Source organism: Apodemus sylvaticus, chromosome 20 (genome assembly GCF_947179515.1).
Source record: "Apodemus sylvaticus chromosome 20, mApoSyl1.1, whole genome shotgun sequence".
Lineage (NCBI taxonomy): Eukaryota > Metazoa > Chordata > Mammalia > Rodentia > Muridae > Apodemus > Apodemus sylvaticus.
The window spans coordinates 46,820,784-46,845,649 of record NC_067491.1 but is presented as its reverse complement, the minus strand read 5'-3'; the positions used below and the strand labels follow the sequence as shown (position 1 = coordinate 46,845,649).

The 24,866-nt window shown below is 42.1% G+C and overlaps 1 protein-coding gene across 1 annotated transcript in view; it reads right to left on the bottom strand.

Annotated features, from left to right (window-relative positions):
- Mybpc1 (myosin binding protein C1) overlaps positions 1-24,866 on the bottom strand; it is a 63,248-nt gene that overhangs the window by 17,523 nt on the left and 20,859 nt on the right. Inside the window, exons 11-23 of the mRNA XM_052165055.1 lie at positions 20,409-20,575; positions 18,969-19,101; positions 17,004-17,128; positions 16,000-16,105; positions 14,413-14,579; positions 13,151-13,313; positions 11,845-11,951; positions 11,417-11,550; positions 8,689-8,848; positions 6,496-6,600; positions 4,765-4,953; positions 3,413-3,547; positions 155-208 (exon numbers count right to left, since the gene is read on the bottom strand). Of these exons, the coding sequence (XP_052021015.1) occupies positions 155-208; positions 3,413-3,547; positions 4,765-4,953; positions 6,496-6,600; positions 8,689-8,848; positions 11,417-11,550; positions 11,845-11,951; positions 13,151-13,313; positions 14,413-14,579; positions 16,000-16,105; positions 17,004-17,128; positions 18,969-19,101; positions 20,409-20,575 (1,745 nt within the window). The remainder of the gene's footprint in view (positions 1-154; positions 209-3,412; positions 3,548-4,764; positions 4,954-6,495; positions 6,601-8,688; positions 8,849-11,416; positions 11,551-11,844; positions 11,952-13,150; positions 13,314-14,412; positions 14,580-15,999; positions 16,106-17,003; positions 17,129-18,968; positions 19,102-20,408; positions 20,576-24,866) is intronic.

Below are 24,866 nucleotides of genomic sequence, written 5' to 3'. Positions count from 1 at the left end.
GTCTTGGAGCCAATGAGAAAGTCACCCTTTTCCCCCTCAACTCTAGGGACGTCTGTGTGGAGGTCTTAGGGAGGTCCTTCATGTAAGGTCATGGAATATTCCCAGGTATGGTTCAAAGAGTAAGAAAGTCCGAGAGCTTCAGAGAATACGTTACCTGGTAGATCATACGCAGCCTCCCCATTTTCATTAGACTGTTTTGCTGATGTACCTTTGAGAATCCGTCAATAAATTAATTAAAGACACCCACTTTCACACCAGAAGAACATTGTATCAGTAGTCAGCATTCTCTGTTAGTAAAGTATGCAAAGTAGGCAGAAAGACTTTTCTTCCAAGTAGTGACGAAAGAGACAAAAACCGTGTTAAGGGGAGGCAGGGATTCTCCAGAGAGGCACAGCTCATTCTCTAAGGACTGTGGGGTTTGTCCATGGTTTGTCTGCCCCAGAGAAGAAAAGGGCTAAGAAAAGAGAAGAGGAGAAAAGAGGCTGAGACACCTCCACAGGTGGGAAGAAGAGCTAGAGAGTCAAAGACCTTGAAGGAAAAGGAAGACTTACTTCTGGAATCCAGAAGGAGCAGCACACAGCAAGCCATCTGTGCCTATCCAGTCCCCTAGGGAGCATGATGTTCCCAAGGCGGGGCTTCCTCATCAGAGTCTAGGAGGATACTTTAGCAGTGTCATACCTAGGGCACAGCTGAGTCTTAAGGCGAAAATGGGAATTAGCCCAGACAGCCCAGGGAACAGCCCTGATTACTATGACAATTAACTCAGCGTCAAGGAAAAAAAAAAAAAAAAACCTGGCCATTCTGGTGCCCCTGTAGTTCATGTGAAGTACTCGCAGGGTGGTGTGGGGCTTGGCCCAGTGGTTTGGAATGATGTACCTATTTTGGTACCAAGGAGATGAACTAGGACAAGGAATCTAAAGAGGCTGCCCCTGGGAACCTTGATCTCTCTCTCTCTCTCTCTCTCTCTCTCTCTCTCCCTCCCTCCCTCCCTCCCTCCAACCCTATCAGAACTATAAAGGAGTTTTGGCATCTTGATCGCAGAGAGGGCATGTGGATGATAAAAGTTACCCATGACTTTGAAAAAAAGACACATCTTTCAGCAAAGGTCTGTTTGCTAGTCATTATGCTAGTTTCCTACTGAAGACTCGGTGGATGGGAAAGTGAAACAGAGATGAGGAAAAATCAGAAGAACAAAGGACAGATAAGAGAGAAAACAAGATGGGAGGGGCACAAAAATAGCCCATCTCCTCACATCCAGGCTACGCTAACTCAGGGGAACAGAAAGAAGGATGCCGGAGGGTGGGGAAGGCAGTATGGACGCTGTTTACTGATGTGTGAGGTGTATTTTAAGAAAAGGATGAACTGTTTTTTGTTTTTTTTGTTTTTGTTTTGGTTTTTGTTTTGGTTTTGGTTTTTTGAGACAGGGGAAAAGGATGAACTGGAATGAGGGAAGAAAGTAGGAATAAAACGCTTCAGGCATTAAAAATAAAATAGAAAGGGCAGAATGATAATAAAAAAAATGCACACAACCTTATATATAAGACTTCTTTTATAGAATAAACCTGACATATCCAAAAGCATTAAACACTTGAGAAAATTAGTTCTGGAGAAGAGCAGCCATTAAAAGAGAATGAAGAATCAGGCAGCCACATTAAGAAAACAAGGACCGACAAGGAGAAAGATACGCGTTATGAAAGAGTTTCCATAGAAAGCTAATTCCGACATGTTATGTGGCAAATATATACATAATGACCGTGTACATATACATATGTATATCCTCATATACATATATATCTACACAGACCACACACAGATGACGTAAAATACAGTTCGTTGTATTTTATCTAAGGTGGGTAACATCAAAATGACAGCCATCTATCATTTTGCTGTATCTTCTTACGTTTTAAACCTATCAGAAAGAAAAGAGTAAAGAATTTGCTCCGTTTCATTCACATACAGAAGGTTGTTGTTCAGAAGCCTCATGACATGTAAGGTTAAGAGATCCTGCTGGCTGGGCTGTCTAAATAGCAGAATGGATCGCCCAGGACAGCGGGATGCAAATAAGCCATACTCAGAGAGGCCGGAGGATTTTCTTGTTGTGTAAGTCACAACGCCCACTTCCCTGGCTGGGTTAACCCTGGGCCTTTTTCTTTTAACGCCCCCCCCCCCCCCCGCGCTGGTTTTGGATCAAGGGCCTTCGGAAGGAAGCCTGGAGAAAGCATATCAAGTGGAGTAAAGACACCCGGGTGCTTCATCCTCAACCACACTTCTTCCTGAGTGGTAGCTGTCACTCCTGCCAGGGCTGCAGTACACACTGGGATTTCAACAGTTTTCTCTCCGTGAGTTTCTTCTCCACAGTGGTTTTCCTCCAGGGACATCTATCAGTGTTGACGTTCTTGATTCTCAAAGAAAGGTATTGCTTCTTTGCTTCAAGGGGAACTTCAGTGTTAAAGTTTGAGGTCCAAAGAATGGTTTTTTAGAGGTTAATTCTTGGCCTTTGTTTTGTGGGAACTCAGTAAGCCTCTTTGGGGAGATGTTTGTCTGCTCTCAGTCGGAGTGGAACCTGAGTCTAGAGGCAGGCTGATTCTGTCTTATACCCTATTGTCTGTCTGTCCTTCCTCCCTTCCTTCCTCCCTTCCTTCCTCCCTTCCTTTCCTTTCCTTTCCTTTCCTTTCCTTTCCTTCTTTCCCCTTCCTTTCTTCCTTTTTCCTTTCCTCCTCCTTCCTTCCTTCCTTTCCTTCTTTCCCTCTTCCTTCCTTCCTTTCCCCTTCCTTTTTACTTCCTTTTTCCTCTCTCTTTTCTTTCTTTTTCCTATTTAGGATAGAACCCAGAGCCTATAATACTCTAGGCAAATGCCCCACTACTGAGTTATACCCACGATTCATTTTCAAATGTCATTTTCTTCTGGTCACGGCAAGCAGGAAATGAAAAAAACAATAGGCAACGAGTGAATGTCACACCTTTTTTGTTCTGGTTTCCTGTGACATTTTCTTTCTCTCTCTTTTAATTTAATCAGGGGGTTCTTTGGGCTCTTTTCTTTCTCCTCCAGAATTTAATTTTTATATACTCAAGCCTTAAATTACTGCCACATGCTGAGTGCATCATTCTCTCTGGGATTTAATCCTATCTCCTTAAAATTAAGCATTTATTTCTATGATTCCTCTCTTTAAGAAGGAAGGAGATGCTGGTTGGTTTCTCCTCCGTGCTTGCCTATAAGCAGACTTTCACTGCTCAGTGGCATTCCAAAGCTGCACCCAATCTAGAAATCGAAGTCCCGGAAATGTTGGCAAAGGACTGCTGCCCTATGCCAGCACAGTGGTGTTGCAGCAATGATTTCCCAAGAAAGACAAAAGAAAGCGAGGCATATCTCACCTAGCGCTGACGGTATTCTGTAACGTCTAGAAGTACTTACTTCCTTCAAGGCAATACTCTAGCACATAGCCATCTAAACCTGCTGCGCCAATCTGATCTGGTGGCCTCCACTTCATCGTCACCGACGAGTCCGTCACGGAGTCGACAGCCAGAAGAGTAGGAGGGCTGGTCACAGCTAAAGAGATGGAGGTCAGAAGAAGCAGCCGTGAGTACAGGGCCATGACAGAGCGAACATCTGTGATAAGACAACTGGGATGCCACTGAAAATACACAGGGAAGCTCCGGGCCTTACTCGTACTCATTGAGAATGCCCGGAGCCTGGCCACATGTAAGCCAAATGTCTGATTGAAAAGAGTCTTGGAAAGACTGCCACACTCTTTTTCCAGTTTGAAATGTTTGTATGAGAGGGACTTAGAGAAATCAATTTCGGGGATCTAATAATGATCTAAGTAAAACTCCCATAGCCCTATAATTTTGAATATTTATAATTTTAAATAAGTGTATATATGTGGGGGGGGGTTATGGGTACATGCATGCAGGTGCCTGGCGTTCAAAAGAATTGTCCGATCCCCCAGAACTGGTTAGAAGTAACTACGAGCTTTCCCCATGTGGATGCTGGATCAGACTCGGGTCCTCTGCAATAGCAATACCTGCTCTTAATCACCGAGCCGTTTTCCAGCCCATAGACTTGTACTTATAAGGCAAACACTTATACTGAATTTCCCATTTCTTTCTTTTTTCTTTTTTTTGGGGTGGGTAGGTGGGTGGGTGAAGACAGGGATTTCTCTGTATAACAGCCCTGGCTATCCTGGAACTCACTTTGTAGACCAGGCTGGCCTTGAACTCTCAGAGAAACATATACCTCAATCTCCTAAGTGCTGGAATTAAAGGTATGCACCACCACGCTCAGCTGAATTTCCTGTTTCTTAAGAAACACTTTAATATGGTAAAATAGTGGAGACAGCTTATCTTTCATTTGCCTTCCCTGGACATTTTTTGCATGTTTCATAGATAAATTTAAGATGCTGTCATAAACTAAGATGCAGTTATAAAGCAAAGAGGTTCACTGTGAAATATAGCTTGGTCTATGATACTTTAGGAAGGAGAGTGGACCGCAGTCTCACAGACCCAGCCACATGGTTAGATCCGGGAGTGGTAATGGGAGCCACCCACAGCTCCCACTGGAGTTCTGGAAATGAATTCCAGGGCCTCCATTCTGAAGATGTCAACTCCTCCAAAGTCAGTTTCAAAGTTCTTATAATATTGCCCTTAACCCTGACTGGCCTCCCACCCACCCTACCGCTCTCAGAAGCTCCAGGTCCAGTCCAGCTTAGACGTCAGAGGGAAAGCTGTAACAATCTGGGGCAGTGATGTCTACGACAGAGGACTCACCCAAAGGGACAAAGGGCTTGGACGGCATACTGGGCTTGGAGATGCCGATGGCGTTGACCGCAAAGATGCGGACCTCGTAGGCCACGCCTTCAATCATCTTCTTGGGCTCAAATGTTGTCTCTTTGCAGAGATCGAAATTGAGTCTCATCCACCTGGAGCTTTGCTTCTTTTTCCTCTCAATGAAGTATCCTGTAGGCGTGCAAAAGAGACTCCAAAGTGAAACCTTATTAGGCTGTCGTTCTGAAGACTTTGTACATTCTAAGTAGGCTGAGTGAAATAGCCAAGTACATTTACACTTTAATGCCCCCCTTTCAACTAGTTGTTAGAAATTAGAGGACACAACTCTGAATTCTGTAAAATACAGATGAAATAATAGGAATAGAAAAAAATGGCTGGGCAGTGGTGGCGCACGCCTTTAATCCCAGCACTTGGGAGGCAGAAACAGGTGGATTTCTGAGTTTGAGGCCAGCCTGGTCTACAGAGTGAGTTCCAGGACAGCCAGGGCTACACAGTGAAACCCTGTCTTGAGAAAGAAAGAAAGAAAGAAAGAAAGAAAGAAAGAAAGAAAGAAAGAAAGAAAGAAAGAAAGAAAGAAAGAAAAAAAGAAAGAAAGAAAGAAAGAAAGAAAGAAAGAAAAAAGAAAGAAAGAAAGAAAAGAAAGGAAGGAAGAAAGAAAGAAAGAGAAAGAGAGAAAAAAAAGAAAAGAAGAAAAGAGAGAGAGAAAGAAAGAAAGAAAGTAAGTAAAAGAAAAAATGTACCAGAAAAGGAAGAAAAATGAGTCAGAGACCTGCAGCTCCTAGCAACTTAGTTACTGTGGTTGAGCATCCAAGAGCCCAGAAGGTTACAGCAATGGACATAAGAAGAGAAAAAAAATCAGTTTTGTGAATTTTATTTCTAGCTATAGAAGAATTATTTCCTCATTAAGGAAGCAAATTCTTCTAAGAATTTAATGATAAAAAATTCCTTCATGATACAACCTGTGGTGGTTTGGCGAACAACCCCCATTAGCTCCCATGTTTGAATGCTTAGTCAGTTAGTAGAACTGTTTGGGAAGGATTAGGAGGCAGGACCTTGTTTGAGGAGATGCATCACTAGGAGTAGACTCTGAAGTTTCAAAAGCTTATATCAGGCCCAACTCCCAGCCTGCTGGATACAGATCAGGATTAAAAGTTCTCAGCTACTGTTCCAGTACCATACCTGTCTGCTTCCCACCATGATGATCATGGACAAACCCACTCAAATTGTAAGCAAGCCCCCAATTAAATTCTTGCTTTTATAAGAGTTGCCTTGGTCATGGTGTCTCTTCAGAGCAATAGAACATTAACTAACACACAACCCTAGGTATGGTAGTTACCGACCAGAACAGTGGGAGTTAGACTCAGAGCTGTCTCAGAATTAGTTGTTGAGTGAAAAGAGAAAATAATCGAGAAAAAGACAGGCTCAGGGGACATGTAATGAAGCTGTTCACATCCCAAGGAATCAGAACATCACAATAGACATTTCAATTGCAACAGCTGTTTGAAGTGATAGCATAATAAGCACCATCTCTTCCTCTTCTGCCTTGGCAGTACTAAGAGTTGAGTCCAGAGCCTTCTTTATGGTAGGCCAGGACTCTACCAATTCAAGAGACTTTTTCCTAGGTTCCATTTCCAGAATTTATTCTGTTCTAAGATGCTTTAAGAGAAAGCCAACTGCACTGGCAGTAACCTGGGCTGATCAGTGTGTGATTACCTAAGATTGGAGACCCTCCATCATAGACAGGAGGCTCCCAGTTCATGATGCACCAGTCATCTCCCACTTCCGTCACATTTGGTGCCACTGGAGGATCAGGGATATCTGTAGTAGAACAGAAAAATGTTAATAGAAAAAACAGGGGTTTGGGTCAGAACCTGGTTCCAACTTGTTGTTTTTCTGAAATACATTAAAAACTAACTTGGACAAAAAGTCATACAGGGTAACCGTGTAGTGAGAATTTTGGTTTCTTTAAAAACCCAGTTATGTAATGTGAATATGTTTTTGTTTTAATCCCAGGTGTGGGATTAGAGGCTGCTTCACAGCAGGTGATTATGATTTGCCTTGCACTCTAGTAGGGGAGTGACTTTTGCCTAGCTGCAGACAGTTTACATTTGGAACTTCGTGAACTTTTCAGAGGGTATAAATGCTAGAGCCCCTAAGAGGGACTGGGGCATGCATCCCATCTGAAGAGGCTGCTGCAGTTGCTGCTGGTGGTTCCTGTTGCTGCAGTTGAGCAAAAAGATGAGAAGAAGAAACTGGATATCCTCAAGATGAAGACTGAACTTGCCCTAAGGAACTTGACACCCCTAATCAACAAGAAGTAGTCTAAAGAAGTCTATGACACCTTTTTTTCTATAACTTTCTCTCTTACCTAGCATTGGGGGTTGTAAGGCGAATCCAATAAAGTGGTCCTAAAATATCATGCCTATATAAGGGGGAAAAGATCAGTGAAAATAAACATAACAATATCTACAAATCCTTGAGAATCATCACATTAGAGGATGCATTCTACTTGGAACCAGACACCCCTGTTCTTTACTCTGAAAGTGGTGAGAAGAAATTATCACCTAAATGTTAGATATAGTTTTTTTTATTACAAAACTAACTTCCAGCAGAGGGAAACCAAGGACTAATTATTGTCAATTTTATATCAAAAAGAAGATGCAAGATGTTCAGTGGAGGAATAATTCAACTCAGAATTGGCAAGACACTATGCTAAGGTATAGTAAAGCTTTTGAAAAAGTAACTAATTTGGAGTCACGTTGGGATAGTGGTTCCTCAAGGAAATCTAAAGTGAGAAGAGGGGTTCAGGATAATCTAGAACATTAATAGTCAGATAGACTCATGTCACTGGGTTTTGGCTGAGAGAAATGCATTTAGAAAGCTAAGGACCAATGTATTGGGTTACCATTCCTCAAAATGGCTGATGCAGGAAATTAGCAATTATGTTTCAGTGACCTTTAACTGGTGCCTAAAAGCAACTACCCAGAGCTAGTGAGGTCATGAGTCTCAGAGGAGAACCCACTACTGGCATTTCACTAAATCAGTGCCATTCCTAACTGCATCTAACTACTTATCCTTATGCCCACAAATTAGTTCTCTCAGTGCAGGAAAGAATACTTCTCTTTGCAACTACCACAGCTGTTCAAATGCAGAAGAGCACGGGATGTCCAGCACTGGTTGACACATCCACAATATAAGCCTAAAACCTAAGACTCTGGGAACATTGCAGAAGAGGGGACAGAAAGATTGTAAGAGACAGAGGAGCAGGGCATCTGCTGTGAGATTGTGTCTCCTAGAAAACAGGGAAGCCTCACCCCAAAACAAGACCCAAACAAGTACAACACCAGTACATGGGGCTCCATCCATACACAAAGAACTACACAGACAACTAAGAGATGCTGAGAATGGGAGAAATATTCTTCCCCAGGGAGGAGGCCCCTGATTGGTTATCTAACACCAAGTGGTCAGTCCTGAAACCACACAGGGTGTACTTCTACTTATGTAGGTGTGTGTGTGTCCATGAAATTGAGAGGGAGTTGTGTGTGTGTGTCCATGAAATTGAGAGGGAGTTACAGGGCATGGGAAATGTCTGGGTGGAGGAAAAGAGGTAAAATAATATAATTATATCTTCGCTGTGAAAAAAGTTTTTAAAGAATTTTGAAGGGCACCCAAAGGGGTGGCAACTTTGTAGAGGTATAACCAATAGTCCCAAACACCCCTAACTATTTAGTTTCTCCAGTGAGAAGTCCTCTAGATGAGAAAACAGAGGAGAAACATAAGAGGAAGGAAGGTAACAGGGAGAGAAAAACAACACAGGTAGAAAGAGTGATGCTGGTTGGTAAAATAAATCTGCGTGTGGTTTCCTCCCGTCAGAGTCTAGGGGGTTTGTTTCCCTGGAGACCTTACCCACGACCTTAATCTTGATGCTTGCATGCGCCTCTCCAGCTTCATTTTTCAGATTTATGTTGTACACACCGGAGTCATCTCTCTCTGCCACATCTATGACCAGCGTGCTGCTGTCAGGGTAGGACTCGGCCCTGATCCGACCACTGCCCTCCATAATAGCCTGATTGGGGGGGAGGGGAGGAGGCAAACACATGGTGATGGACAGACAAGAGCCACTCTAGAGTATCTGAGGACCCCAACCAGGCAGCCCTGAGTGCCCAAGGAATACATTGTCAGGTCAATCTTCTCCATCTACACAGGAGGAAACCCAGACTTCATGGGCTCAAGCCTACACTGCTGAGGTGCAGAGAACCAGGGCTGGATTCAAAAGCCCAGGAACTAGAAGCTTTCCTAAGAGGAAGCCGGAGGATGGAGAAATACAAGGGTAGAAGGGCTCATTTTTGGGACACCAACTCATATCAGAGACTCATAGTTTTCATTTGCATGGATGCCTTAGAAAAAATAGGAAAACACTGAAAGGGCCAGGAAAGGAACACTCATCTTTAACCCCAGCACTCTGGTGGCTGATCTCTGAGTTTGAGATCAGACTGTTCCACTTAGCAAGTTCAAGGCCAGTCAGAGACACATAGTGAGATCTAGTCTCCCAAAACAAACAAGGCAAAACACAAAAACCAAAAAGCATGGTGGTGGGTGAGCGGTGTTGGGAAATGGTGCAAGGATAATCTTCCACGCCACTTAATATGACGTTTCCATTTTTAAAGATGTATTCACTTTTATGTGTATGTTGTCTTGCCTGCATGTCTATGCACCATGTATATGAAGTGCTCCCGAGAGTCAGAAGACGTCAGATCTCCTGGAGCTGGAGTTATAGATGGTTGTTAGCTGCTATGTAGGTGTTGGGAACAGACTCCTGGGTTCTTTGCAAGAGCAACAAAGTGCTCTTAACCACTGAGCCATCTCTCAGCCTCAAGTTTCCACTTCAGATAAGGATGTGGAAGAATGACTGATCCCAACTGGCAGAGAAAAGCTGAGTTGTCTGCAGTGCTCTTCTACTTCTGCTATGTTAAATTCTTAAACCGCTGAGTTACATCCCCAACCTCTGATCTCCTAAGCCTCGTACTCTCTGGAACTATGTAGACCAGACCAGCCTTGAATTCACTGCCTCCAGAGTACAGGGAATAAAGGCATGTGTCACCACGGTGGTCCAAGAGCCCCAGGGCTTGATCTGAGCAACTTTCCACTCCTTGCAGCAACTCTTGCCTCCTTGGGCTTCTTGTAGGAAAAAAAAAACACCCTAAACAATCTTTAGGTTCTATCTGGGTGTTTACTCCTTGTACATTACCTGGAATTTAAATATTCTCCCCCTTCCCCTTTCCTCTGCTAGGAACGAGACCCAGAGTCTCATACATGTCAGGCAAAGGCTCTACTTGTAAGACCCCCCCGCCCCCCCCATCCCCACTGCAGCCACCACTGGAGAACTCCCCCAAGGAAGTAAGCAAGGCAGTGTAGGATTCCCTCACTTACTGTCATATTCCGAGCCATCACGTTTCATAACTTAAACTAGTTCCAATGTCCAGAAAAATAACTGTTCACACAATTTTGTCAATTTGGGGATTACTCTATGTATGTGAGAATTTCAGTTGGGTTCCTGCGGTTCCATTTTGCCGGAAGTAAACATCTTATGTTCTGCTTTTAATTCCCTCCTCCCCACTCCAGAAAGCTAGGGATTACTTAAACTGAAATACTTTACCCCTCTTCCCCACCCCACCCCCATCTTTTGTTTTCTCCTGCCTATGCGTCCCTGTAGCAGTGGCTTTCTAGGTCTCCCGCACATTAAGCTCATTCTCTGTCCTTGACCTTGGTGCTTCCGAATTCATGGACGGGGTTTCCTACTGTCAGCCACAGAGGCTTTGGTGACTGTCTGCCTGGTTCTATCACTGGTATACTTTCTGGTTTTTTGTTTTGTGTGTGTGTGTGTGTGTGTGTAATAGTAGCCTTTGCTGTCCTTGAATACTCCTCTCTTACTCAGTGTCACTGGTATGGAATGGGACACCACACCCAGCTTAGCTCTCCTCTGTAATTTCCACGGCCCATTTTACTATGCAAAGTGATTTCGTTCCTCGGTTTACTGCTTCTCTTCCTTCCTGCCCCATGACATCCATGGAATATAAGGTGGAAGTATGTTCCTAAGTCACAAAATCATGCTTAGCCAAATAAGGTGGCTAGAAATATAAAAACAAACGATTCATAGATTCATCCGAAAATCAGCTTTTATTCTCTTTTCAGAGGAATTATACCTATAATGATCTTTTTTTTTTGTGGGCTGTTTTTTTTGTTTGTTTCTCTCTCTCCCTCTCCCAACCTCTCTCTCTCTCTCTCTCTCTCTCTCTCTCTCTCTCTCTCTCTCTCTCTCTCTCTCTCTCTCTCTCTGTGTGTGTGTGTGTGTGTGTGTGTGTGTGTTTTGAGACAGTGCCTCACTCTTTGACTGTAGCTTTGACTGTCACAGAACCCATTATTTAGGCCAGGCTAGCTTCCAACTCACAGACATCTGCCTGTATTTGTTTCCAGTGTTGGGATTCAAGGCACGTACACCTGACTGTAGCACACACATCAATCTGGGCCTTTTTCCTGCACCTCAATCACAGGGTCAAGGGGGGGAGGAGAGGATCGGGTCATGTGCACACCCGTGCTTGTGTGCAGCTGTCGTGGGCATGCACGGGTAACCAACCTTATCTGCTCGGCTCCAGATGGCTTTGGGAGGAGGTTCCCCTGTGACAGGAATCTCCAGACGAAGCTTGCTTCCAGCAATCACTGTCACTGTGTTATCAGCATCCAGGCCATCCAAGATGATCTTGGGAGGGTCTGGAATAGTCATCAGGGCTTTTGTTATCACACAGACATTTCCAGGTGGTATTTTGGCTAGTGGCACTCACACACACACACACACACACACACACACACACACACACACGAGTTGTCATTGCAGTTCATGCTTGGTACCCTATAAAACTGCTTCTTGTCATATTTAAAAATCAACTACTTACAATGAATAATAGCTCTTGATGTATCTTTTAAGTCACATTGTTTTTCACGCATTGGAGTCCAAGGTAAGCAAACCAGTGGACAGCTACACAACAATTCCTTTGATCTACTCACCGATGACGTGAACTTTGGCAGACAAAGGAACATTGTAGGCATCTGGTGTGAATACATATTCACCTTCATCTTCAGTGAGAGCATTGGCTATGACTAACTTGTGGATTCTAAAGAAGGAAGAAAACCGCATGTCTAGCACTTTGCAAGGGTGTAGCGTATACATGACCCACACTGAAGAGACATCTGTCCTTTATCCTTCACTTATTTCATAGAGGATAGGGAGAAAGAGAGGGACAGGGTGTGTGTGTGTGTGTGTGTGTGTGTGTCTATTTAATGTACTGACCCAAGTCAGATCTGGTTTGGATCATATGAAAGTATTTCTACAAATACAACCTGCTTATTATATATGCAAGTGTCCATTATTCTCATAAGTTCAAAAAGAACAAAATACAGCACCTTTAAATATAGGAGAAATCACAAAGGAAAACACTGACTTTAATAGTTGTTAAGTGTATGGGCCACGGATCAGTGAGGATTGGATGGAGCCTGTGGATCTTCTCATTGTATAAAGTCTGATAACTGTACATGCAGTGCCTATAGAGGCCAGAAGAGGGCATCGGATCCTTTGAAACTTTGAACCACCATGTGGGTGCTGGGAATTGAACACTGATCCTCTAAAAAAGCAACCAGTGCTCTTTACCACTGAACCATTTCTCCAGCCCCATGAAATAAGGATCTTAATTGACAATTATTTGCGTTCTGGAATCAGGCAACACACCGTGCTATAAAATAGAATGAGTGCCCCCAATAAACTATGCAGAGAAGGTTGGTATTAAAAAGAGCAGGAGATGCAGCAACGGACGACAAAATGTATGCTCTCCCCAAGTTACTTTCCTTTAAAGGTTAAAGCATCACATTAACTCAATGTGTCCTATTCAAGGGCTTGGTATTATTCCTCATTAATTTCTACAAAGTTAGATATACAACTTGGTTAGGGCAAAGTAGAGTGGACCTTCAACATGGGTTTGCTAGCTCCCATCAGTCCAAACCTATGGTCTCTCAATATCTTACTGAACATTTGTGCCAGCTGGTAATCTGTCAGGTTTTCCACTAGAATGCACACAGTCACTCCTGTGACCACAGGTTTAGATGGTGCAATTGATAGGTTTTGGATGATACACCATAGTATGAGGTATAGATAGAAGATCTGGAACAGGATGTGGTTTACAGCAAAGCATTCACCAGTTCTTACTTGACTAGAGATAGCCCATCTCCCTACTCTTTCACGAGCCAGTGGAAACATCATTCAGGAAGGAGAAAAGTGAATGTGGCTAATTCCAGTGGACGGCCCACCTGGTTTACTTACCTTCCCTTGTGGACAACCTTCAGACGGTCACTCTCCTGAACAGGGAGGCCATTTTTTGTCCATTTCCCTGGCACATTTTCAGAGATTTCACACTTCAAACATACTTCTTTCCCAAGTTTTACAGTCTGATCAGTCAGAGGCGTTGTGATCTTTAGAGGTCTCACTGCAGAGACAAAGAGCGTTTATGATCCACACCCAAACTCCAGACAAGCTAATGTGGCGGTATTTCTCAGTGCCCTGTCAGATCTTCTGTAATACGTGCTCTGAAGGTGACAACTTATTCCGATGTAGAGGTAACTGAGCAGAGCTTGGCATAACACAAGTTCCATCGTCTCAAATATCCATGATGATGGTTGTTCATCCATAGGGTATGAACCACACACCCATTCACATCTAAGGTTACACCTGCCCATCTGATTTCAAATAATCCACGTGTTACTTCACAATGCCCTTAAAGATACTTCACGATCCCAACACCATGCCCACAAGCAAATCTCGGACCCTTTGGAAGTAAGGTGCTGTATTTACTAACAATTTAACACGGAGAAAATACATGATACTAGTTTTTGTTCTTTTGAATGAGGTCTTTGTTTTGTTTGTTAAAAGACTTGTTTTTATTTTATATGAATGAGTGTTTACTTACATGTATGTATAGATGCCATGTGCATGCTTGGGGCCCATGGAGGGCAGAAGAAGGTATCAAACCCCTTGGAATTGGAGCTAGAGAAGGTTATGGGCCACCATTCGGGGATGCTACCAAGTAGTTATCAGGAATTGAACTCAGGACCTCTGGAAGGGCAGCTGGTGGTCTTATCTTCTGAGTCATCTCTCCAGTCCTGCTAGGTAACTTTTCTTTTTCCCCAGAAATGATGCTCTACTATTTTTTAAAAGATTTATTTATTTTTATGTTTATGAGTACTCTATCTGTCTGCATGTCCCCCTGCATGCCAGAAGAGGACATCAGGTCACATTATAGACCAGATTATAGACACTTGTGAACCATCATGTGGTTGTTTGAACTCTGGACCTCTAGAAGAGCAGTCAGTGCCCTTAACTGCTGAGCCATCTCTCCAGCCGATGCTCTATTATTAAATGAAGTAACTGATTCCTTTCTAGGAGACCTGATATGACACTCAGCTAGAGTGGGGTCCAGTTCTACATATTTCAAGATGCCACAAGTAACGGATCAAGCAGTTGGAGAGTTACTCAACACAATCTACATGTAAGTCAATGTAGAAGACATCTGCTGGAGCCCTACTTACAGTCAACACTTAGCTTGGCAGATGACTGTCCCCCAGTTGTCATGGCTGAGTACTCCGCGCTGTCAGCCTTCGTCGCTCCTTCTATGATCAAAGTGTGCTTTTTGCCTTCAACTTTAATTTTGTATCTTGACTTTGGACCAGGAAAGATCTCTTCACCATTCTTAAACCTGAATTAACATGGATTTAAATGGAGGAGGAAGAGGTTAAGGTTCAGTGGGAAGAGGAAGGTTCTAAAGAAGGGTAACAGGAAATATAATCAAACTAAATCATACATATATATGAAATACTTCACAAATATATATATTTGTAAAAGCAAAAAATTTTAATTCCAGGAAATAAATGTTAGTTTATTGTTTTTATTGCAGTTTCTTCCAAAGTTCCTAACAGATCCCAGACACACAGAAAGGATTTGTTAAAGAGGAGGACTTCATTAACAGGTCTACTGATGGATCCATAGTGTAACAAGACTGTGTACAAAATCACATTAGAAGAACATGAGCGCCTGTTCTCCTTCAGTCAGACGCAGTAGTAAGCATACATCTGACTCTGCTAATGACTACAGATTCCTCTTCTAGCATTTGCTATATCCCTCTTTGTTTTTTGTTTTTTATCGGGGGTTTCTTTTTCTTTCTTTCTTTCTTTCTTTCTTTCTTTTTTTTTTTTTTTTTTTTTTTTTAGATAGGGTTTCTCTGTGTAGCCCTGGCTGTCCTGGAACTCACTCTGTAGATGAGGCTGGCCTTGAACTCAGAAATCTGCCTGCCTCTGCCTCCCAGAGTGCTGGGATTACAGGCGTGCACCACCACTGCCTGGCTGCTATGTCCCTCTTAATAACGTATTTCATTTTATAATCTTAAATCTTCTAGTTTTAAATTTTGAGCTAATTTGAATGGAACATGCAATAAAGGACTCTTCAGTTCCCGCCACTTCAAGCTTTTATTTGTATTTGTTTGTTTGCTCACGTGCACGTACATGTGAGTGTGTGTGTATGTGTGTGTATGTGTGTGTGTGTGTGTGTGCATGAAGTAGTCAACTGAGAATCTCCCATAAGTTGACTTCACTTGATTACTAAGCTATGCCCCCTTTCCCTTTTTTAATTTTTGAAAGGAGGTGATGATTTTCAGCCTCCCATATATTTCCAGGGAGCTGAAGAAATAAAGAGATGAAAACTGAATTCTTAAGGCAGTAGGGTTGGAGTCTGGGGCCTTGAACATGCTAGGCAAGTGCTCTCATGCTGGGTTTCATTCCCAGCGACAATGAGGACTTAAATAGAAAGCAGGTACATTACACTTTTTCCACGTTAGACACCAGTAAGGTGTGCTACAAAGTTTAAGGACACCCATAGTCTTTCCAGTCAAAAAGTCTTGGGGAATGTGTGTGGTGCATTTATCAGTAAGTCCCTGCCTCCCAAAACATCTCTACATAGATTTCTAGGATTCAGATCAGAGAATGTTTTAGCTTATCATCTCTGCAAGTACAAAAGAGGCTGCGATCCTTTCCACGTTTCGAAGCCACTCCCGTGTTGCGTTCTATTAGTTATGAAGCTGTTTTGTCTATTAGAGAGAGACAGGCATCAGCAAAGCCATTTACCATTTTACATTGGCATCATCTTCAGACACCTCAACCTCCAACTCTACCCTTTCCCCGCAGTAAGCGTTCATGTCTTCCAGCTGCTTAGTCACCATAATGGGAGGCTCTAATTGGAAAAAGGGAAATCAAAAAATCATTAAAATATCCAAAGTCTGCATCTTGAACCCCAGTTTGTTCACAGAGGAAATGCCAGCAGTGGGAAGGAATCATCAATGCATCATCCAGCGGGCACATTGGAGGTGAGACTCTCTCTGTGTTCATGACAAGCCAAGAAGCTAGTGATACTGGATCAGCCCCTACTGGATCAGCCCCTACTGGATCAGTCCCTCCCAGCTGCTTCAGAACTACTCAGATCAAATTATTGGTTTGGAGAGTATATAAAATGCACACCAAATATCCTGCCTTCATGGAGTCAGGTACCAGGCAATGGACACTTTGGATGAAGGAGGATGGGTAAAGTGTTGAAGGTTTTGATTCTGGCCCTCAGCCAAGGAGGGGATGGGATTGTCTGTAATTAGAGGGCTTAATAAAGGAAACAAGGTCAACCTGGCTTCCTCTGGCTGGGCCAGCTGCACTTCTGACACTGGTGAATGATGCCCTCATCTTAATGAAGCTGCTTTTTATTTGGCCAAGCAAGCAAAATGTGGATTATCCATTAACATATGTTGGGTTTCAGAAGCTGTAACTCAAATAATCCATCTTGCAGATCAGAGCTTGGCTTAAAGTCAAAACCATGAGGCAGCTTCGTATAGAGTTGTTTCTCTCCCCTCAGCTTCTCTCTTCTTCTACAAATCAGAAGACCAAGTAGGACTCAAGATATCTGTCATTGTAATGGAGTCGCAATACCGAGCCAATCTTTAACAATCTCTCAAATGTTTCTAGAGAGGCGACTGCTGCTTCTCTTGGCTGAAGGGCTGAAGGGGTTACCTCACCGTTGGTTTGGATCCGCTCCCCTTGGAGAGAGCCCCAGCCCCTTGATAATGCAAGAAAAGATCTCCTTTTACCTCTTACAAAGAGCTCAGTAGAACACTTCTCATCTCCAGCTGTCACATAGTACTCCGAATCATCTGTCAGTGAACAGTTATTAATAAACATGATCCTCTCGTTTCCTTTGTGCTCAAAGATGTATCTGTTTTAAAGAGGAGGGAGGCATAGTTTGAGACCTTGATTATTATTTTCTTTACTAGTAAATTTGGCTTATAGTTTGTTAATACTTGAACATCAAGATATAGTTATGATCTATTTGTGCAGCCTATTTTATATGTCCAATTAATGTCAAACAAAAGCTCATTTTTATTTTTGTGACACATGGAAATATGTGTCATACTATTTATTTGGTTATTCTTTTCTTTCATGTAAGTTTTCAGTGTAAATACAAAAAAAATTCTCATATAGTTATTTTTTAACCCACTTTGGGAAGATAGAGTTGGTTGAGTGTGTTAGATTTTTTTAACTCCACAATTCTTCAAATGACTATGTATTCATTATGTACTTTACCAAGCAGCAGAGATATTATCTTATTCATTGATACATATTTCCTTCATTCTTTAACCCATGAACACAGGATATTTTTGTTGGATGAATAAATGCTTGTGCAATTTAAGAAATAACTAACCTCAATTGATAAGATCAACAACAAATATATAGTCTCTTAAATAAGCTTAAGTACTGGGCCTATTGTATCACAATTACTCTCTATTAAGAAAGCATTTTCCCTCCTGGTGAGATGGCTCAGTCACTAAGAGCACGAACTGTTCTTCTAGAGGACCTGGGTTTGATTCCCAGCACCTACATGGTAGCTCATAACCATTTGTAACTCAACTTCTGGCCTCCATTGGCACCAACAGTACACAGATATACATTCAAGTCAAGACACTAATACAAATCAAATCACATCCATTTTAAAAAAGAAAGTTTAGAATCAGAACACTAGAGGTCAAGGAGAGAAAATACTCTGATTGTATGTTATACTAATTATATGTGTTGATTATGGTGGCGCACATGCGAACATTCTCACAGCTGAGCAAAAAAAACCAAATTGGGGAAATCTTTCAAATTCAAGACTGTGAGAATATTTCTAGTAAGGCTAACGAAGGAAAATCATGTCTGAGTCCAGGCCGTCTTCACACCAGGTATAAATATTATCGTCTCAAAGTCATTCTGTTTAGTATGAGTCCATGGGCAAACTAGAGACCACTTCACTGTATTCTGGAAGTGACAGGTTTCTGAGATAAAAGACTGTCAATGTGCATGTGGCACTTCTTAACTTAAAACGATATACTGGAACTGAAAATCTCTGGGACTGAGGGGGATTTCTGTGAAGTGTTTCGTAACAGGCTAGCAATACCGCAAGGTACAGGTGATCAGTTTGACTTCTCCCTTTGGAAGAGGGACAGGACATAATAAAACACAGGCTTAGGTTTATCTTTCATTATCTTAACATCAAATAGTTCTGTTCAGATGTAATGTTGTGGGTACTGCCAACAGCACCCAAGTAGAAGATGTTCAGCCACTATCAAAAACTCATGTTATTTTGGGAAAACAAAACAAAACAAAAACCTTCTTCTATTTATGAGATGTGATTTTCATCTGGCTTATTAAATGTATATTTCAAATATTTCTGTTTTATTATTTTTAAAAGTGAGGCTTGGTAATGCTTTGAGATAATGACACATAATATGTAGTGACACAAAATAATTGCGACTCACTTGAAAAGCCTTAGAAAACGTCAGAGTTTCTTTTACCTAGCACTATGACTTTCAGAATTCCAAAATCCATCATGTCCACCTTTCTCCTCTCTCCATCCAGTTTTACATTATAAAGACACACGGGGGAGGAGACCACCACACTGATGAGACAGGACACACACCGATGGACAATATATGCCTACAAAGTTCTTTTATTCTATAAAAGTTAAGTCCAAGTATTGTTCATTTATATTTTAACTGAGCCTTTTAAAACCCACTTACTTCGTGCTGGGTCGAATCTCTTGGCCGTTTTTAAACCATTTCACCTCCAGCTTTGGGTCTGCCAGTTCCACAACAAACCTCACTTTGCCTCCTTTATCCACCTGATATGCAGGATCGAGGATTTTTGCGAAAGCTGCCGAGAGAAACAAACAAACAAAAAGTGACAATGTGTATACACTAAGTGTACGTAGTTAATCTACGTACGAACATCTAAGAACAAACAAATCTCTCAGGGGAGAACAAGGTCGGAAGCCTTCCCAATTACCGCGTCTATTTCAGAGTTGTGTTGACATGCAGATGGTCAGGCGGGCTAAAATGTAAAGAGGATTTACGTGTTTGTAAAAGACGCACGAGAAAAATGGCTCTACTATTAATTTTAGATTACTCTTATTTATTCTGTGTGTGCCTGCATGCGTGCATGTTGGGGATTGGTGTGAGAAGACAACTTTCAGGGAGTCTGTTCTCGCCTTTCGCCACGTGGGTTCCCGGGTTCGAACTTAAAAAGTGTTAGATTTGGCAGCAAAAGTCTTTACGCTTATTTGCTTAAGCTCACTTTCTCTTACTTTAAAAAGCGAAAAATTAATATTAGAGTTCCAGCTGGCTACTTAGCACATAGATTCGGAATTCAGTGTTTAGAAAGGTCGGTGTGGTAAAGGGGTCGTCAGCTGGCTCTCCACTTTAGTGGCTGCTTCTGGAATCCCGAAGGAGGGAGGAGCTGCGAGTCAGCAGGGATGACTGAGTTGTGCAAACAGAACAGCAGACGGGGCCTCCCAAGGGCCACTTCTCTACCACTTAATTTAGAAGGAGACATTTAGAAGTGAGGACCAGATCTCTAAAACACCATTCTGGGAGTTTTTAATTCCATCTGAACATGAAGCAAAAACAATAATAGGTTTACTATTACTCTGACATATTATACAATTTTAAATAACACGTATTTATTTTATTTTGGCTAACTGGAAATACATGCCTTTCTTCCTATTTACTCTCACCGCCAACTTTGTGTATCAAATCATAGGCAAGGGAACCCACCCTGGAAAGCTTATGGGGAGTGAGAGGCAAACTTTTGGAACTCCCGGCAAAAGGGTGGAAGAGTCTATTATCAAACAGACATAGTCTTGTCTGAAGAAAAATCGAGACCTAGAGAGAGAGGCAGATATGAGCCTGGATAAATAGAGGCTTGGCGAGGTTCCTAGATGCCACGGGGATACATTCTTTGCTTCCTGAGTGGCATCTGTGGTACTGTAAATGTGCTGACCCTGAACCGTGAGGAGCCGTGCACACACTACCAACACAACCAAAGTGGATGAAAGGAACCGTAAACTCCTGCAGGCCCACGAAGCTTTGTCCCAGGCTGGATGAGTTAGTTAATAGGATGCGACCAGACAGACAGACAGTGCTAGGTGGCCCCGCCTCTGCCACGCCCCCAGGTGTGCTCACCTGCGCTCTTCTTTTCCACCCTGCGCATGCGCTTGAGCCGCTTAAGCATGCCACGCAGGTCGGTGATGCCATACTGGAAAGCGATCTTCTCGTACTCATTGGGGTTGGCATTTTTCAGCAGCTCCCACACGTCTATCTCGGGCTCCTCCTCCTGCTGCTTTACCTCCCTAGCCCGGAAGAACGGTCATGGAGGTTAGAAACTGTCTTGGCCTCTCCAGACCACCGATGCTAAGAGTTTTGCTTAGAGCTACCGAGTCGGCTTGATGTCTTGGGAAACCTCCAGAGCGTAGAAGAGCAAATATGTACACTTTGACGTTTACTTTTCCAGTTTAAAAACGCAATTGTAGGAGGAGCAGAGACGTCAGGACAAATCCTGAGATATTTTCCTTTCAGTTTTTAAAGTCTGCTCGCATTTAATCTTTGCCAAAAGGCTGAGAAGTCAATTGGAGGTGAGATTCTTCCGAAATTTAAAAACAGATCTCATCCCACATGCGGGGAATGGATTCAGTTTGAAAAGTGGATTAAGAATTAAGATTTAAGCCAGGGGGTAGTGGCAGACACCTTTAATTCCAGCAGAGGCAGGCAGCTCTCTGAGTTCAAGGCCAGCCTGGTCTACAGAGAATGTTCAGGGCAGCCATGGTTAAGTCAGGGTTACAGAGAAACCCTATCTTGAAAAACAAAACAAAGAATTAAGATTTAAAATTGGTCTCTGGGTGGGAAAAAAATCTCATTCTATATATTTTGATGTGAATATAATCCAGACAGTATTTCAAACCTTTAGATTTTTCTAATAATATTTGTTCTATCACATTAATACATACCCCCAAATCTTGATCTCTGATCAAAGAATGTGTATACCAAAAAAGAGGAGTCCCTGACCAAACCACTTCAGGGACAGAGGCAGGAGGGTATCTGTGAGTTTGGGGCCAGCCTGGTCAACATAGGGAGTTTCAGGCTAGCTGGGACTACATAGTAAGATTTGGTTAAAAAAAAAAAAAAGGTTAAAATTCATGATTCTCTCCTACAAAATAAAAACCAAAACTCAGAAGTGAGCTTTTGCTTGGTATACTTTAAACTGATTTTCTTTGGAGGCTAAATAGTACTGATTATTTCATTTAAGGTTAATTGATTATTTTTTTGATTGGGTTAATTTGAAAAGTTACCGTTATAACTTACTGTGAATAAGACTGGTCTGGATATGGTTTTATGGCAAACTGGTCAATAAATTGTAGATATTCATGTGAAAATATGTTGAGGTAAACAATGGGTCACATTGCTTTATCATAGTAATCATACCTATTTCTGAACTTCCTTTTAAAATTCATATGCTCTTAGAGAAGCAAATATATTAGCAACCTAGAACTTAGGGGAACCTAGGCAAGATAATGTCTAAAGACTCACTTCCATTTTAGCTTGCCATGCCTTCCTAGTCTAGGGAGTGGAAGGATGGGAGAGGTCTTCCGTCCGCCATTTTAATGGCAATGTCTAGCCAACACCATTAAGGAACTACGCCTAGGGTTTGCAGAAATGGTTCTGCAGGTAAGAGCACACATTTGCTCTTGCAAAAGACCTAAGTCTGGTTCCCAGCACCCACACCAAGAAGCTGACAACTACCTATAACCCTAGCTCCAAAGAATCCAATACCCCATTCTGGTCTCTGCAAACAGTCACATACTCAGGGACAAGGCCCCCATCCTCAAATTCTTTAAAAGTCTTTTTTTTTTCAAAAAGGAAAAATAAAAATAAAACATGTCTTAAAAACCTCAAGACCCAGCTGAGCATGATGACACACCTTCAGTCCCAGCACTTAGGAAGGCAGAGGCAGATGGATTCCGAATGTAAGGCTGGACTGGACTACATAGCAACTTTCAGGTTACCCAGGGCCACACAGCAAGACTGTGTCTCGAAAAACAAATGAGAAATAAACATCTTAATCATCTCTCTGAAACAAAAGTATGCCCGGTGTTCATGTACAGAAGTTGAAAAACTAAAAACTATCCTGAGGTTGGAACACTGCTGATAATTTGCCGGGTTCACTAATTTTACAGACTGAAAGTGGCCTTCTAGTTCATCTTTTAATGTATTTTAAACAGGGTGGGGGTGGGGGTGGGGGTCTGTAGAGATGGCTCAGTCATCAAGACTGTTGTTCCAGATGACTTGAGTTCAGTTCTCAGCCCCCATGTGGAGTAGATCATAACAGCTTGTAACTCCTACCCCAAGGGACCTGAAACCTTTTTTGGTCTCCATGGTCATCCACATAACCTGGCTTGGCAGGCGCTCAAATAGACACAAGTGATTAAAGGTAATGAAAATAAATATTAAAAGTATTTTAAATTTGGAGAACTGTAGTTAAAGTGTGTAAGTACACATGTGTATCTCTTCTGTGAGGTGTCTCCCTAATCTACTAAAGCTTTACAGCACATTCTAGACTAAATAGACCCACCCAAACTTTAGAATTATTTCAAACTTAGATTATATTAAAAATGGAGATTTTATTTTAAAGCTTTATTTATTTTATGTATATTAGTTCACTGTTGCTATCTTCAGACACACCAGAAGAGGGCATTAGGTCCCATTACAGATGGTTGCGAGCTACTATGTGGTTGTTGGGAATTGAACTCAGGAGTTCTGGAAGAGCATCAGTTCTCTTAACTACTGAGCCATCTCTTCAGCCCTGGAGATTTCATTAAATCTTGTATTTTCATCAAGGAGAATTATATCATACACATTTCATATTACATTTGGTAGAAAATATAAAGATATCAAAGTCTATATAATTTATTCTGTTTTTGCCTTGCTTTTAAAATGGTTCATGCAATCCAGGATGGCCTTGACTTTATGATGTAGCCAAGGATGACGTTTTTGTTTTGTTTTGTTTTTTGTTGTTGTTTTTTGTTTTTGTTGTTTTTTGAGACAGGGTTTCTCTGTATAGCCCTGGCTGTCCTGGAACTCACTCTGTAGACCAGGCTGGCCTCGAACTCAGAAATCCACCTACCTCTGCCTCCCAAGTGCTGGGATTAAAGGTGTGTGCCACCACCACCCGGCTCAAGGATGACCTTAATCTTCTGAACCTCCAACACTCACCTCCTGAGTGTTATGATTACAGGTGTGGACCACCATACCCAGTTTGTGGTGTAGATAATCAAACCCACAGCCTTGTAGATGCCAGACAAACACTCTCCTTGCTAAGCTGCACTCCCACTATTTATTATAATTTAAATAGCTACAGGAGACACAATGAAACAAGGAGACCTACTGGGTTCATGAGGTGAATATTTACAGAAGAAACCAGTAAAAATGCTTACCGTTCCCAGTGTAGATTCAGTCCATCATCCTCTCCATCTTCTATTTAAATGTGAGGAGATGTACTTTTCCACCCTGTTCCTTATTAAAGTTTGTACATGAACACTGATGACCCCTTTCTTCTTCTTTTCTATCACGTTATTGTTCCCCCAAATTTCAACAGAAGCATTTATTTTGGAGGGATGGGAGGTCAAAGCTGTCTTCTGCAGCGGCGGTCTTTACTTAGCGTGGTGGTCGCTCAGGACACCGTGTGGTTAACTGAAGTACAGTAGCAGGAGAGAAATCCAGAATCTGGATTCCTTCGCATCACTGGGATAGACCTTATAGTGTTTGCCGTACTTTACATCAAAAATGTCTATAAATTGATGGTCCCCGCGAACCACAAAAGGTTTATAGAAATTTTATGTAGAATAAGGCTTCTAAGTATTTATAAAGGTCTAATCCCATGAGGAAATACTGCCCTAAAGTTTAGTCCTGATTCATCTAGTGTGTAGTGAAATAAGCTGCCTTTCATATGCAAAGGGACACCTTTCTGTCCACAAATATTGGTTCAACAATTTATTCCAATAGAGCTTTTACTGCATACTTCCAGAGAAGTACAAAGGGTAACCACATGTCATGACCACAATGAGAACACATGCAGTCACAACTTAGTAAGAAACACACCCCTTCTATGGTTAAAATGGTGGGTTAGTACACACACATTAAAGGCACACAGTCTTATGTGAACAATCCAATGAGCCTGAGCCTTAATTAGAGGGTGGAACGGAAATGAGAACTGAAGACACAGTCGCTGTCCTTTTCCCTAAGGCTTGTTTCCCCACTTAATCATTTGGGCTATATACTTTGATTCCTCTTTCTTCCCAATGCAAATCGTTGGTAGAAACAGCCTGTTATTTTTTTCATGCCCTTTTCTTTTAAAATCAAACCATGGTGCTAAATTTACAGTATCATATCCTGATTGTACTCATGTGTGTGTGTGCATGCACTCATGTTTGTGATTGTGTGATAAATGCATGTGTATTCATGTGTGCCTGCGCATATGCGTGCTTGTATGTGTTTATATGTGCATGCCTGGATTCGTGTACATGAATAAGAGTGTGTGTGTGTGTGTGTGTGTGCATGAGGTCTTTATATGAAGACAAATACATTAAA